The sequence below is a fragment of the Xiphophorus couchianus genome, chromosome 1, assembly GCF_001444195.1.
Source record: "Xiphophorus couchianus chromosome 1, X_couchianus-1.0, whole genome shotgun sequence".
Lineage (NCBI taxonomy): Eukaryota > Metazoa > Chordata > Actinopteri > Cyprinodontiformes > Poeciliidae > Xiphophorus > Xiphophorus couchianus.
Genome location: NC_040228.1, coordinates 7829682 through 7845035, shown reverse-complemented (window position 1 = coordinate 7845035; position 15354 = coordinate 7829682). Strand labels below are relative to the sequence as shown.

Here is a 15354-nt window from a genome sequence, read left to right as displayed (position 1 = left end):
TTCATCTTGTTCAATTTTCTTCATTAAAAAGCATTTAACCTCTAAAAAAAAAAAAAATTGGTCTTATACTGACAGTTTTTATTGTCCGGGTGTCGTTGCGGGGTAAAAGACCAACAATGATGACAAATTAACAGCGGTACATCGGCAGTGACGATGAAAATGATTAATTCAGTGTCTATATTTAACAATCACGGGTCACTGAAAGCATTTTTACCACTTTATTTTACAGATGTAACAAAACACTTCTGATGAGTCATGCAGCTTTTTTTCAGTATCTGACTGCGACAACATTATGCTGTTGACGGAGACTTTGAAGGCTAACTAGGGGCATGACTAGACCTTAGCGGACACACGCTAATAAAATCTCTGGGGTTAAAAGACATGCCTTAGCTCAGTGTTTCATTCACTTCAAAGTCAATTTGCTTAATGATCTAACTGCCTTCGTTTTACCCAACAGGCCCTCCCCCACCGAAAGACAACTGATTCCTGTGGCCTTTGTGTCGGAGAAATGGTTCGAGATCTCTTGTTGATGAGCTTGTAGGCTTTCACTCATTTACCGGGAAAGACTTCATGAATCCACGCTCTGGTGGGTACTTTTCCATGTTACCTCCTCTTACAAACTGTCGAGTGAGCTTCAGCCGCCTCAATCCCCTGTGGTAACGCTGCCCCACTTTGGGAATTGAGAGGAACTTGGCATATGTTTGTTATTTGTGACATAATTGTGGATTTTTCCCATATCCTGTGTGGAAGGAAAATCAGTTCATAGCAGCATCTCAGAAATGAGGTAGTCGTTGGGCCACAACCCTTGAACTTGTTCACATTTTGTTTATTCATAGCCACAAACCTTCATGTATTTTATCTGAATTTTATGTGTTGGAACATCACAAAGTAACACTTACAGTGACCCTCCCCCTCAAAAAAAAGGACTCACCCCTTTTTACTGTTTTATTACTTATAGAAATCATGATAAACATAGTTTGGCTACTTTGACAGGACAAAAAAGATTTATGTCAAAGTGAAAATTTCCATCAAGAAGTGGAAGGAATTTTGTAATTTCTTTGTCAAAAAAAAAAAAAGCCTAATTTTGCTAATCACAATTGATGTGTAAATGTAACAGTACAATGGTAAAATTTCCAAGGGGATGGATTATTTTAAAAGACATTGTAAAAGGATGACAATCTGTTAGCGGCCATAAAAAGATTTGAGACTGAGATTGAAGGTTTCGTTCCGGCAAGACAGTAACTAACAACAAATATCTAGAGATGCAGCAGAATGCTTTAGATTGAAACATATTCTTGTTTTAAAATACAATTAAGATACAACTCTGAATCCAGTTAAGCATCTGTGGCATGTCTTGAAAATTGATCTTCCGTGTTGCTATTCATTCATTCTGACTGACCTTGAGCTCCTTTGCAGAGTACACTGGGCAGAAATGTTATTGTCTTGATTTAGAAACAGAATGCCTTGAAGTTTGTGGTGGTGACTTCATAAAATGTGAAAAAGGTTCAAGCATTTTAAATACTTTTGCAGCATACATCAGCACCATGTGATCACACCTATTTCTTTTTACCTAAGGATCAAAAAACTCTTTGTCCTTTCATTTCCATTTGCATTCCTAGAGTTTGTTCACAAAAAGAGTAGGTTTATACCTTCCTCAAAAACTTTTGCTTGGCCAGTACATGCTAGGACTTCCAAGAATTTGAAATTCAGTGTATAAACCTTGAACACATGCTTTAGCGCTGCAGTATTGGTGGGGGTGGTGTAACTATTGAGCCAGATTTCCAATTAAACGGATTGCCTGCAGGTAAAGTAGGGAGAGGACAGGGTGTCATGACATTTGTTGTTGCCTGGACACACGTTATAAAGTTCAGCTTTTCACAGCTTACTCCAGATCGCATGGCTTTGAATAAAAAAAAAGACTGCTCGCTATTTGTGGAACCTCGTGTATTTATTAGGATTATTTGTCTAACAATTAGCCTTCGTTGTATAGTTTTTTTGCACACTGCGAAATGAGCAGCATGTTTTTCAGGCCAAATTGGAATGCCACCCTCCCCTCTAAAGCAAGTAGAAAGTAGGCTAATTTAGAGAAAAAAAAAATCATGTCTGTGTTGCTTAGCCTCGTAATGAGGAGTAACTGGATTGTTTTTGTCTTTCTCTGCATTTCCACAGGATCCAGTTGGAAACAAGAAACACACAAAAACAGCTTATTTTGTAAAATAGTGTAATCTCTCCTCGGACACTTGTGAAGATATTTATTTTTCTAGAGATAACAAGCTGAGCAGCCGTGGAGCTGCTCTTCCATCTTTCCCGAAAAACAGCATTCATTTAGGTAGAGAGTACATATATATATATCTAAGTATATATAGATATATTTACAGGACGTATGGGACAAGACTGTGGAAGACAAAGGAGCCCAAGGAGCTGCTTTGGGTGGAAGTCAAACTATATATTTCTGAACAATGTGCCAATAATGCCACTATGTGCCACAACTTGGATAAATGGAAGTTTTAACAATAACTGAAGGACTAAACAAAGTGTGTTGTATTAAACCTGTATCAGTTCTTATTGCTTTATTTATTTTCTTTTTTTGTCCTTTTTTTTTAAAGAAATGTAAAAAAAAAAAAAAAAAAAACAAACTTCAAATGTATTTGAAAATGTTTCGAAGTAATTTTGAGAAATGTGTTGCAAAGGAGTCCAAAACATATTTCTACGAATCACAAAAAAGAGAGTTAGAAAAAAAATATATAGATGGTTTATGCTTTATTGAACAATTGACTATAAAGACATAATTTGTATTAAGTCCCATTTTAAAACCGGAATAGTTATTTCTATTTTTGTACACCTAGGAATTAAAAAAAAAGAAAAAAAAAAAAAAGAGTCTGCCGCAGCACCGACAGTGGAAGTCTGGAGAACGGAGGACCGCTGCTGTCACACGCCCCCCACTCTTAGCTGAAACTATTACAAAGGACCCCATCTGCATCTGGCTCACGCCAACCCAATGCTCACGTCACTGCTTCTTAATCATGGAGGTTAATCAAAACAGATATGGAAGGCATTTGTGGTGAAGGTGTATGCAACAGCACCGGATTCATATAGCTTGAATGCAGAGAGTCACGAGACACTGCAGGGAACTCCACGGGATATTCATAGCACCTCAGGACTGTCCAGGTTTCATGCAAAGTACAAAAGAGTCTCTTACTAAGCAATTAGTGAAACTAAATTCTGATACTTGGTATAATTCAAATGGGGAGTGGAAAAAAAGAGGCTCAAACATCCTCGAAAATATATGAATCAGTTTTCTGGGTGAAAAATGGGAAGCAACAGAGGAATAATCCTGCGGCTCAAAATGATCCTCAGCAAGTTTCCTTGACCAGATGTATTGCAAAGGCCACCTCTCTATAGACCCACCTGGTCCTCTACCAAAGGGAAAGCAGTTCAAGGAGAATAAAATGTAACCAGTTTTAATCCAAACAGACTGTGTTGAAATAAATTATCCAGCCGTATCTGAAATAATTCAATTAATAAAAGTTGACACTCCCTGATTGTTTTGTTAAAGTCAAAGGATTAAGACAACCCAATTACCCACCACCAAATTGGTTGAAACAGTCTCTGAAGTCAAGTGGAGTGAACTGCAAAGCAGCGCTCTCCCAAGAACCTCCTAGCACCACTGACTTTATTATTATTAAAACTTAAACCTCTGATTACCTTTGTGCTATGAAGCTCTTGTGGAAACTGTCTAATAATCTACCTGTAATTGTGCTGTAGGTTTGTACAAAGCACAAACACAATTCTGTAATTGTAAACATTTTTTTTTCTTTTGCTGCAAACAGCAATATGTACAGATTTAATCGGTTTCACTAGGTGTTGGGAAAATTCATTAATAGTAATTCACATGGGTCCATTTTTTTTTAGACTTGTACACAATTCGTAAAATGTACCAAGAAAACATGGCAAATAATTTCAAGGAGGCTGTTTCACACATGACTGGCTGAAGATCGTTTGGGGATTCTACGTACAGTTTGGTGCGATTTTTCTTTTTTTAATATTATTCTTAATGGTTTTTTTAAGTGGCTGTTCACTTAAGCATTTCATTATAGAAAAGTTTCTTCTTAAGATTTGGTCTCATAGTTAGAAGTGTTTGGGATGAAGAAACTGTAAGCAGGACAAAATGCAGAGAAATTGATGTTTTCAAAAATGATGAACCTTTCTACAATCACTGTTGTAAAGAAAGAATTATGAAGAAATAAGAACTGCTTGTGTCTTAACACTTCCCAAGAGGCAAGGGAGCAAATGGTAAAAAACAAAACAAAAACAGGTTACCAGTAAAATAGAGATATTCACTGCTACGTTTGCACATTTTCTCGCTAGCTGTTCTTCTGGATTTTCATTTCTTTGTTTTCAAGGCAGCCTGAACAATCTCTGAAAGAATTTCAGGGGAAATGCTGCCACGTAGTTTCTAGAACATTCCAGGACTGTGGTGCATGTGTGAAAACGCCTTACGTGTAAACGCGAGCCCTTGTCGAGGTGTAAAAAATTGAGTTGGGATCAACACTGTGGTGCAAAACTCCTGCTTTTCGGCCCAAACACAATATAAAAAAAAAAAAAAATTAAAAATGGCTCTAATGAATAACGCATAACTGGTTCAGCCTCAAACGCGTCAGGCTGTGTTGCGTCTTTGACATAACATATATTTTTTGAATGAAGACTCTTACCTTCTCTATCAGAGGGGTTGTGAAACCTACTGTATATTACACACGTGTAAATGTATTTTCTATATATTTGCTTCTACTTGTGTACAGGTGTGTTCTATTTTTCAAGGCCTTTCCTGTTGTTGGGAAGGCTTCGAGCTAGGTCGGGGATAGTGTCTTTGTTTACATGTGTATCTACAGTATTTCTTTCAAAAACACAAAAACTAACCTTGTGCCAAGCTTCTTCTCTGCACTTTCGAGCAGTACTTGTATGATATCTTTAGCTAACCAGTATAAAACGTCAGTAGATGCTGCAATAGTTCACTGGCTGAAAAGTGGAAGGTCTGAAAGTAAGAATATTGGGAGGCTTTATCAGGTTCTGGTGCATTTATGGATTGGCTGGAAAACCAATGACTTGCTCTTCTCAAACACTTTTAAGTGGAATTTAATATAAAGAGCACCATCACATGAATATTAATTTCAAAAACAAAACAAAACAACCGATGCCAAGAAACCAACTAAACTTGATCTATGTTGAGTTCCTTCCATCTGTCATTCTTTTTTTTTTACTTTATTTATTTTTTGCTACACTTGCCCCAGAAATTTTAGAATTTGGCACAAGCTTCTACTAATGAAGTACATGATGCCGATGATGTAAAAATAAAAGTGTTAACTGAATGAATGAAAACACATAGTTTGAAAACAAGTTCTTTTTCTCAAAGTTATTTCCTGGTTTGTAAAATCACCTGTACATTTTAACCTGTATTGCTTCAATGGCAGTCCTGATAATGTTATAACTGGGATGCCTGATTAGCATGGAAAAACAGACGCTTTAGCAAGGCAACCTGTGTAGACCAGTTGCAGCATAACACCATAAATGCAACATATGAACTCATTTCTTTTCTTATCTGGCTACACAGTTTACTTCCCTACAATTTTCTGTTGCAAATACTGAGGGAATGAAATAAATTCTTCCCCAAGTTGGATCTGATTTTCTAAGCGGGTGCATTTATTTTGCGCAGCGAATGAATATTTTGCAGCTTCTGTTTCCGTCACCTCACTCGCCTACGAATACTTCCCCTCAGCACAAAGACGCTATCGACCAGCAGAGGCTTGCTCTGTCAAGACGAAGGATAAGACAAATTTACAGGTCCTGTGATTTGTGTTTGCATGTGTCAAGACATATGGAGTGGAACTTATCGACATATGTATTGTTTAAACATCTAAATGTTGACTGAACATTTCCAAGGTTTTTTTTTTATATTTCATTTCCCAGCCATATCGTTAAACAGCATTACCATAAGAGGAAGAGAGTCGATGAATCGAGTCGGCTTCGTTATCAGGCTTTTGGTGTCCGACGAGCCCAGAAACGTGGCGTTGACAGCGACAAGGTGGCGGTTTGAATTTGATCAAAGTCAATAGGGTGCTCAATGAGGCGAGACTCTGCAGGAGGAGAGAAATATTTGATGTGACAATAAATCTTAACGATTCAATTCCTTAGCTGTGAGGAAACTGTAGCTCCTCACTCTGCTTCTCCTTGTTTCAGGAAAATCTCGTACTGTGTGCTTACTGTAATCGCAGCAGAGGGCTCTGACTCTGCTCTTGGGTCATGTTTTTTATTTTTTACTTTTTATTCTTATTATCCACAAGAGCTAAAGCACTGCTGGCGCTTATCTATACAGTGAAAGACTTGGGAACATAGAAGAAAAACATTTTTTGTTTGCAGCACCCCAGATTTTCTCATTACGCATCGGCGAGAGGGGGCAGTAGTAACGTGACCCAAATCTGCCGTTGATTCACACAGAAGGCCTCTAGCACTGTAAGATGCCTTTTGCAGCAGAGTGCAGATCCGAACTGAGTGGCATGTAAAGGGAATCTGAGAAGCAGGAAGGAACAGGAAGAGAGCTACTGCAGACTGGTGGGGAGCGTTTAGTGACGACAAAATCGGAGGCTGAAGTTGAGCTAATATGGGAGAGAAAAATAAAAAGTGTCATTTATATCATACGTTGTGTTTACAGGTGGGAGGGGGGAAGTAAATGAAGAAGAGCTCTGGTTTTTCTTTTACGGGGAAGGGGGCTGCTCATAACGGGAACACGTGCTTTGATCATTCACACTCGATAAAAGCTCATCCATACTTACGGTGAAGGAAAACGACTCCAGTTGTGTTGTCGCCATAAAAATGAAGAATTTGTACTTTGTGACTCTTAAACTTTTTATATTTGTGTTTAATATATCAATGAGTACCTCTGTTAACTTTTCTATAAGACATATGACTATAGTATATAAATGCACACATACACACACCTGCACACGCCACACACGTTATACACCTCCAAAAAAAGGGACTCCAGTCTGTCTCTGTGACGGCTAAACGTTGTATAACTTTTGTTTTGTGTCTTATGAACTACATCTCTTCCTTTTGTAGTAATTGGTAAACGTTTCAATTTCCAGGTGACTATGATTTGGTTATTCTTGTACTACTAAGCTCTGTATTTGCAAGCACTGTAAATGCGATTCTCACTGGATTCGTCCTCTGTACATTTAGTACTCTGATGTTGCTATTAATAAAACATAAAACAACATGAGCTCGTGCTGTAATGTTTTTTTGATTTTTTTTTTTGTTTCGTCTTGTGGTAAGAGCAGAGAAATAACTTCACTAAACAGCTGAGAATAACATTACTGGATATACAATGTGAATCTATTTAAGCCAGAGAGTGGAACTTTATCAAAAATAGTTTTTTTTACAAATTTGATAAAAATTTCACTTTGTCGTGACAGTATGTTATGTGACAGAATTTGTGAACACAAATCCTCCAGCTCCTCCCTGAGTTACTATCGCCATCTGCAGGAATACACTGTTCCTGGTCAAAAACAACCAATCAGAGCCAGGAGGAAGGTCTTAGTACTGTTAATCAACCTTGTGTATGCGCTGCTCAATGTGCTAATGATGGAAACAACTTACCGTTCCAAGTAAACCGCTTTTCAATAAACGACAGATAATGCTGCTTTAACAGTCGCAATTTCTCTTTGTCTAGATTTAATTTATTCATAAGACAGAATTACTGCTAGCAAGACTTAAGTGAATAGATCAGAGAAATTCATGTTTATTATTGTCTTACATAGACTTTCATTTTTTGTTTTGTTTTAAAGAATATCCATGTTGACGGCTGCATGGTGGAACAGTAGGCAGCACCGGTGCCCTGCAACAAGAAGCTCCTGGGTTTGAATCCCTGCAAACTGTCTGCATGTTTTCCTTGTGCATTTATGGACATTCTCTTCTGTTGCTCTGACTTTTTCCTACAGTCCAAACACATGATTGTTAGGTTACGTACTCTCTATAAATTTGTTCTGTGTTGCTCTGTGATGAGCCAGTGGCCTTTGTAGTGTGTATCCCAATGACTGCCAGAGATGAGCGCCGCCCTGCAGCGGTTAGCAAGTATAGAGGATGGATAAATTCATGATTAAAAAAAAATATGCAAAGATGAGGTGAGCTAAATTTCTTACTAGCATTACCTCTGTTTGATAAAATATGTAATTCTGCATGTAATCTTCAAGCGTCATCACTTCTGTTTACGACCACAACTGGATGAAATATGTGCAGACAAGGTACGAAAATATGAACTCCACAAAGGAAGCTCTGTGCTGCAGAGATACAGACCAGATACCACCGCGCCACCGCATGCGCCTTGATGTGTGGTAATGCCGTCCTCTACTTGTTTTGGTGCAAGTTGAACAAAGCAACTGGAATGCTGACTTGGACAGTCTGAGGCTTCCCATAAACCCTGAGCTGAAAATCTAATACGACTGGCTTTTAGGTGAAAGTGGCTGTTACTGCAGAAACGAAAGTGTTCAAATTCTGGTTTGTCAATCTCCATTACAAAAAAACCCCAGTCAGATATGTAGCGCCATTAGTGAACATGTAGTTGTGATGTTTAAATAAAATTGCTTGAAACAAGACGAGCAGTTTTAACAATGCTGTCAGTTAGAATTCTGTGTTTTAAAAAAAATTATTGGTTGAAATAAATTAGGACACCCTCACCTAAAGATGCCTTGAATTACAAATAGGTACATGCTTAGAAGACCATTACTCAGCATTATGGTGGAGGGTTGCCCTGTCTCAACTCAGGCGTTTTGTTTGGTGTGTTCCTTACACTTGGAGTGAACAGCACAGGAAGATCAAAGAAGCTGTCTCAGGACTTCAGAAGGAGATTGTAGCGGCTTATGAGTCTGGTCAGGGATTTAAAGATGTTTTGAAACAATTTCAAAATTGACTATTACATTGACTACACAAAGCTAATGGCAGCAAAATCTCTGTCATTGGCATTAGTCAAACAAGAGCATGTGTTGCTTATCCATCTGTTTTTTTTTTTTGTTTTTTTCATTTTTCTGTGACTGTGCTGCTGGTAGATTTCTCAAATCCAAAAAAAGTATTATGCATGCCACAATATTATTTATAATTTCACTGTTCGGTAATTATCATAATGCTGTGCTTCTTTGCCCGAGGTTTAATTGAATCATATGGTGCAATATTTCTATAATTATTAAATGATTGGTGGTTGATAGTAATTGCCATTTGCAGAATGCAGATTGCAAATAATAATAAAAAATGTCTATTTGAGATTACTGTACACTGGAATGATTATAGAAATAAAAATAAAGAAACCACTGTATATCGTCTTTGTTTTGGTCAATGGGGTGTAGTTGGTGGATCCATATCATGCGTTGGTGGTTCAGTAACTTGACAAAAATAACTGTGGCACCATCGTCCGCCTGGGTAAAAAGCTTTAAAATGAACTGTGGAATATTTGTAGACAAGGTTGTTTCTTCTCCAATAGCTATTTTTCAACCTGATTAAGGTGTGAAACATCTCTACAGCCGGCTTTTCTTTTTGTCTGGAGGAACTTGACGATTAATAACAGCTCAGAAAAAGGTTTTGTGAGTACAGGGGCTGATTATCCCTCCTATAACGGGTCTTTAAAGTCCACTTTAGCTGCATGCCTGCACAATATGACACTAGCAGATAAACACAAAAACATGCTTTACTTTGACTTAAGTTTGCTATTTACCATTTGTCTTGTGAATGTCACTCAGTTTAACTTTAATACAGCAGGAAATGAGCCTGCTTTGAAAGGATTTACCAGTGGGTTTTCTCTCATGTAGCTTCACTTCACAGTATGATGTGAGCACTTTTAATTTTTTTTTAGACTTTCATAACAGACCTTTAATAATACATCTGGGGTTCATGTTTTTCCTACATAAGGTTTTCTCAAGACACAGTTTATTGTAGCCCATAACTTCTCATGCTAACAGGGGAAAATAAAGTAATGGTGAAGAAGCTGGTTTTTCGTTACAGTTTTTCTCTGTCACTTTGGTGCTTTTCTCAGAACAGAATTGAAATTCTCAAAACTACCAGTTCAGTCTTGAGATCATTCGGCCACGTGTTTACACCAAAGCAAGCAGTTTCTCATTTATTTGAGTAGGTTGCAAATGCTTTTGTGCACCCATGCAAATGATTATGTACAATTCTCTGCTTTCTCCTACATTTTCAATTGCTTGTGTCAAGTTCAATATGGATCATATTGTCTTCTGTCTCAACCTACACAACATTTAAGCAAAAGATTGTCATGTAGATCTTTGCATGCAAAACGCATTACCAAGGTATCTTGGAATAGCATAGCATAACTACACTGTTATCCCCATGCACTGAATGTACAGATTATCTTATGTTCCCATTTCTACTTTTTTTGTGTGCTCTGCAGTTCTGTCTTTTTTCTTTCTGTACAACGACATGGGCCGTCGACAAATGACAGTAAAAGCATATATGTGAATCTTGCCATAGATTTCCCAAAATTGCAATTTACAAAACTTGTCATCCAAGCTTTAGCCACAGTTTATAGCAGATCATCCCTTCAGAGTACAGAGTTATATTGACAACATGACTAATTAATTTGACTGTCTTATCCTTACACAATGAAACAAAGACTCATTGTTTCAGACTTGTCATTCTGAAGCATTGACATGCTCACTGACATGAACTAAGAATTTCGAGAAAGAAACTGGCTTTTGCAGATAATCCAAGATGTTCTGCTGTTTGTACAATTTTTTGGGGAGAAATGCACAAATGTCAAAAACGATTTGAGTAATGCAACTGAACCCCTCCCCCCCCCAAAAAAAACTATGAAAACAATAAAGAATGAAAATAATCGAATTTGTCTACTAAACAGCACAAGCCATAGCACTGAAGGTGTTAAATGATTCATGAACAAGCTGTCATGTAGACCTTGGCAGAGTGAAAGGGCCTTAATATTTTAAAAAGATGCATCAAAATCTAAACGACATATTGTTTGCAGGTATTAAGTGTGAAATTAATTCTTATTCTTGTTACAGCTTGGTGATTGGCATCTCTGTCTGTGCCATGTCTGTTGGCTACAGGGTCATCAGCCTGCTTGTTGTTTCACTCCATAGATCTCAGAACATCTTTCAGGGAGATGAAGTAGGAGTAAGGCTGCAGGGGACGTCTTCCTTCCGCCTCCTGCAGCCAGCCCTCGGATCCACATTTCCTTCCCACAGTTTATCCTTCCTTCGAAGGCAGAGTCATGAGCTTTCTTCCTCTGCCACCTCTTTAATGACTTTTTTCATGTGTCTGCCTCTACCTCCTTGGATCTTCAACAGGGGCTGCATGACTGCTCCAGTGTATGGATGTCACTCCTCTCCATCCAGCTTCTAAACATACTCTACTCTGCATCCTTTCCCTTTTCTCTTAAAGGCGTCATCCATGGAAAGTTCAGCTTGACTGTGATGACAATCTTGGTTTAAGGCAATTGTAGCATATCTGTGTAACCAGTATACTATATTTCTAGATAATTAAAAATGGATCATGACCAACAAAGTCAATGGGCTAGTTCTCAGAAGTCTAGATACAGCTCAGGAAAGAGTAGACAGACTAGAAGTTGCAGATGTGAGTGCCTTGTATTCACAGTGATCAATTATTTACATTACAATAGGAAAGGAAAAAAAACATTTAAATGGCCATATTAAAATAAAAGGAAATAATACACAAAGAAAACAAATTAAATTAACAAAAGAAAACAAATCAGTTCCACAGTTCCAGTAACAAGCCACACCATTCAGTTCATAAAACTCCTGAAAACTGAACTAAGGCGGTTCAACAGGGTCAGGTGAGTTTAGAGCGCCTGTTACAGTTCATATGCTGACAAAAGTCAGAGTGGAAACAATTTTGTTCATGGGCTGCAGGAAGCCTCCCACCAGCCTGGTGGGAAACCAAATCTTAACACCACAGGTGAAATCCTTTAGGCTCTTGGACCTGATTCTTCAGCTCGCCATCGAACCTGGCCTGTACAATAAAGCAGGACCAGTCTCAAATATATATATATAATAAACATTCCAGTGTGCACACAAAAAAAATATGATCGGCACTCATTGCACTATGAATAATCCTAATCAATGCATTTCCAAGTACAAATTTTCTAGATAAATCTTATTCATAAAAAGTAAATAAATATGCTCCATACAAACAACAATGCAAAAATCATCTAGATAAGCAAATACTTTTCATATTTAAGGCATCTCATTGTTCTCCAATTTATTTGTTCAGAGTCGCAATAGAGCATCCAAATTGATATCAATTAACGCCAAGTCTTCATAAAATGACTCACCAATTCCGCAGTTCATAAGGCATACAAGCGGTTTTGTGTTTCTCTTATCCCTCAGCTTACGACCGGAGACTCCTAAAGTTAGTACAATTTTATCAGCATCATACAAGATTAAAGAAAAACAGAATGTTGCGCTTAACCGACCTGCAGCTCTGCTCTCCCAAACTTGTTCTAATCCTCCATGCTTTTTGCTCCAGCTAATATACCCAACAAATGAGCTGACGGTGGTACATGTGACTCAGACGCTCAACAATGATTGGCTGTTTAGTGAGAATTGCAACTACCGCGAGATTTTGGAGGGCAATAGTAGCGAACCAAAAAATGGAACTCAACATTTCACTTGGGTTACACAATGTTTCTCAATTCTGGTCTTCAGGGACCACTGCTCTGCAGGTTATAGATGTTTCCCTTGTACCACATAGTTTATTTGAATAAGTGGGCAATTAACAGGCTTCTGCAGCACTTGGTGGCTGCAGAGGAGGTCATGCAGTCATTTGAATCACGTGTTCTGGAACAGAAACATCTAAAATATGCAGGGCAGAGAGAGTTATTTTCTATAACTCATTTTTTGTAAGAAAACCAAATGACAATACTGGCCTGCAAAGACTTTATTGTGATTTTCCTTGAGCATCTGTTCCAAAGCTGCTACAATATTTAACTTGGTCTCTGTTGAATAATCATGTTCTGCTAATGGAGAGCTGACCTAGCTCTTCCTGACTGATTAAAACGATAAACCCTAGGTTTAGTGATGGGCCTGCTGGCTTCCAACCTCTCCAGGATTTCTGCCAGTCTTTGAATGACCTGGTCATGTTGCCATCTGTACCAACCCTGCATTCCACTCTGAAACTGCAGTCCAATATTGTTTGAAGGTAGAATTAACATGATATAACTTGTTATTGGGTTTTGAAATATTGTAGTTGAAGAGAAGGAGATCCTGTATGTGCTCAGTCTTATGAACGCATGTATGGCAGCCTAATTGTGATATTTTCTGTAACTGACTGAACAAATCTCTTTGAATTCCTCCAACTTGCCTAGTTAAAGAATGAATGAAAACAAAATTAACCACATTTTTCAACCTGACAAGGTCTGACGCCGCACTCCACTCTGTGCTTACTCTGTTGGGGAGTTGGTGGAAAAGGGGAAGAGGTGACTGATGCATACCATCCTCCACAATACCAGACATCCCCAGCATGAGACATTGGTGGGTCAGAGACGGAGTCGCAGAAACAGGTGCATCTCTCTGTGTTTTAGAATAGACCGGAGATTCATCATTCCGTCTGGAAGAAACCTGCACAACAGCTTCTGCTGACATGTTTTATATGCAGATATAACTAGTGTTTAATGAACTGTATTTGTCGTGTCCATCTATCTAGCAATAATACTGTGATTCAGTCCTCCAATATGCCACCAAACTCCAACTTTGGGGTTGGATCTGGGCTACAGTAAAGGCTTTTTTTTTTTTTTTAATGATTGAAACATTTGAATAAAACCCATGTTTTTGGTGCAATGCCTGTGAGTTAATGTCTGCTGCACCTTCATTTGTAGCTGTCCAGCCACAATTTTGTTTTGGCCCAAAATCTCATTGTTCAAAGGTATCGGTCAGGAGAAGAGCATCAAAAATTCCACAAGATCAAATATGCATACCAGTCATTATTAAGCACATCAAATATGGGACAAAAGAGAAATCCATCCATCCATCCATCCATCCATCCATCCATTTTCTGTTCACCCTTGTCCCTAATGGGGTCGTCGGGAGGGTTGCTGGTGCCCATCTCCAGCTACGTTCCGGGCGAGAGGCGGGGTTCACCCTGGACAGGTCGCCAGTCTGTCGCAGGGCAACACAGAGACATACAGGACAAACAACCATGCACACACACACCTAGGGAGAATTTAGAGAAACCAATTGACCTGACAGTCATGTTTTTGGACTATGGGAGGAAGCCGGAGTACCCGGAGAGAACCCACGCATGCACAGGGAGAACATGCAAACTCCATGCAGAAAGACCCCAGGCCGGGAATCGAACCCAGGACCTTCTTGCTACAAGGCAACAGTGCTACCAACTGCGCCACTGTGCAGCCCTTCAAAAGAGAAATGACCAAAAAAAAACAACATTTCAATTATCTACATTAAGACAAGGGGTAAGCTATCCAAAGATGATCCACAACACTGAAGACAACACAGTTTCTGTCAAGTGCTGGTTGCGTCTACTTCTGTTCTGTAAGTGCTGTTGATTTCTTTACCTTCAATGCAACATTGAATTGATACTCAGAATAGCATGAAGTCTTATTCATAAATGACTTGGATTGGTGTCGGAGAATCAACAAAAACCTGAAGAAAGATATTCCTACTTGACTGTGTGTTTTAGGTCATTTCCTCGTATGAAGTTAAGACCGTACACCAGAAACCTGAAAGTTAAATCCCAACTAGTCCCAAATGTACTCAAAAGTGACACAATTGCTTCTCCTGACCAAATATAAAATCACTGCTGTGAGATTTCGTTGATTTAATTAGAGTAAATTTAAAAAAAAACTCTGATTGAAATTAACAACAACGTTAAGTTTTTTAGATTTTCCTAACACTTTGCTTAACTTGGCTCAATTGTTGGCTTTTAAATGAAGTTCTTTTCAGCTACTTCTTTTGTTTTTTATTTCTTACAGTAAAGAAGTTCCACTGCCACAAGTGTCTGACGTCAGTTCAAAGAAATAAAATATGTAATGCTGTTTCATGGCTTATTTCCCAAACAACCCCGTTTCTAAATGAATTTCTTCAATAAAAAGACAGATTAAAGCCTCAAAGCAGCATGTTAGTTTTCCTTTTAACCGTTAACAGGGATCCCTCGTGTCTTCTTTCTCTTTGTTTACGGAAAGTCGCGTTCTCTCGGCCTTCATCCTCTCTTTTCTCTCACGCTGTCAGCTACTTTTTTGGATCACCTGGAGACACAGTTCTTTGCTCCAGTTTGACGAATCAGCGCGGGCGGGTTGAGCACGCCTCT

The 15354-nt window shown here is 38.5% G+C and overlaps 1 protein-coding gene and 1 long non-coding RNA gene across 4 annotated transcripts in view; one reads left to right on the top strand and one right to left on the bottom strand.

The window, feature by feature from the left end:
* The window catches only part of ajap1 (adherens junctions associated protein 1), a 56233-nt gene extending 49520 nt beyond the window's left edge, over positions 1-6713 (top strand). For 2 of the 3 annotated variants that reach the window (XR_003595550.1, XR_003595553.1), the window contains 2 exons: positions 458-586; positions 2170-6713. Coding sequence is in view for 1 of the 3 variants with exons in the window: in XM_028018027.1 (XP_027873828.1) it covers positions 458-530 (73 nt within the window). In the remaining 2 variants the exon portion in view is untranslated. Of the gene's footprint in view, positions 1-457; positions 588-2169 lie in introns of those variants that run through there. The other variant, XM_028018027.1, reaches the window with a different exon arrangement.
* Positions 6714-11515: 4802 nt separating this feature from the next.
* LOC114146726 (uncharacterized) lies at positions 11516-12623 on the bottom strand. The gene is made up of 3 exons (XR_003595951.1): positions 12506-12623; positions 12365-12436; positions 11516-12042 (listed from the first exon to the last, which is right to left on the bottom strand). It is a non-coding gene; the product is annotated as an uncharacterized LOC114146726 (long non-coding RNA).
* Between the last annotated feature and the right edge of the window lie 2731 nt (positions 12624-15354).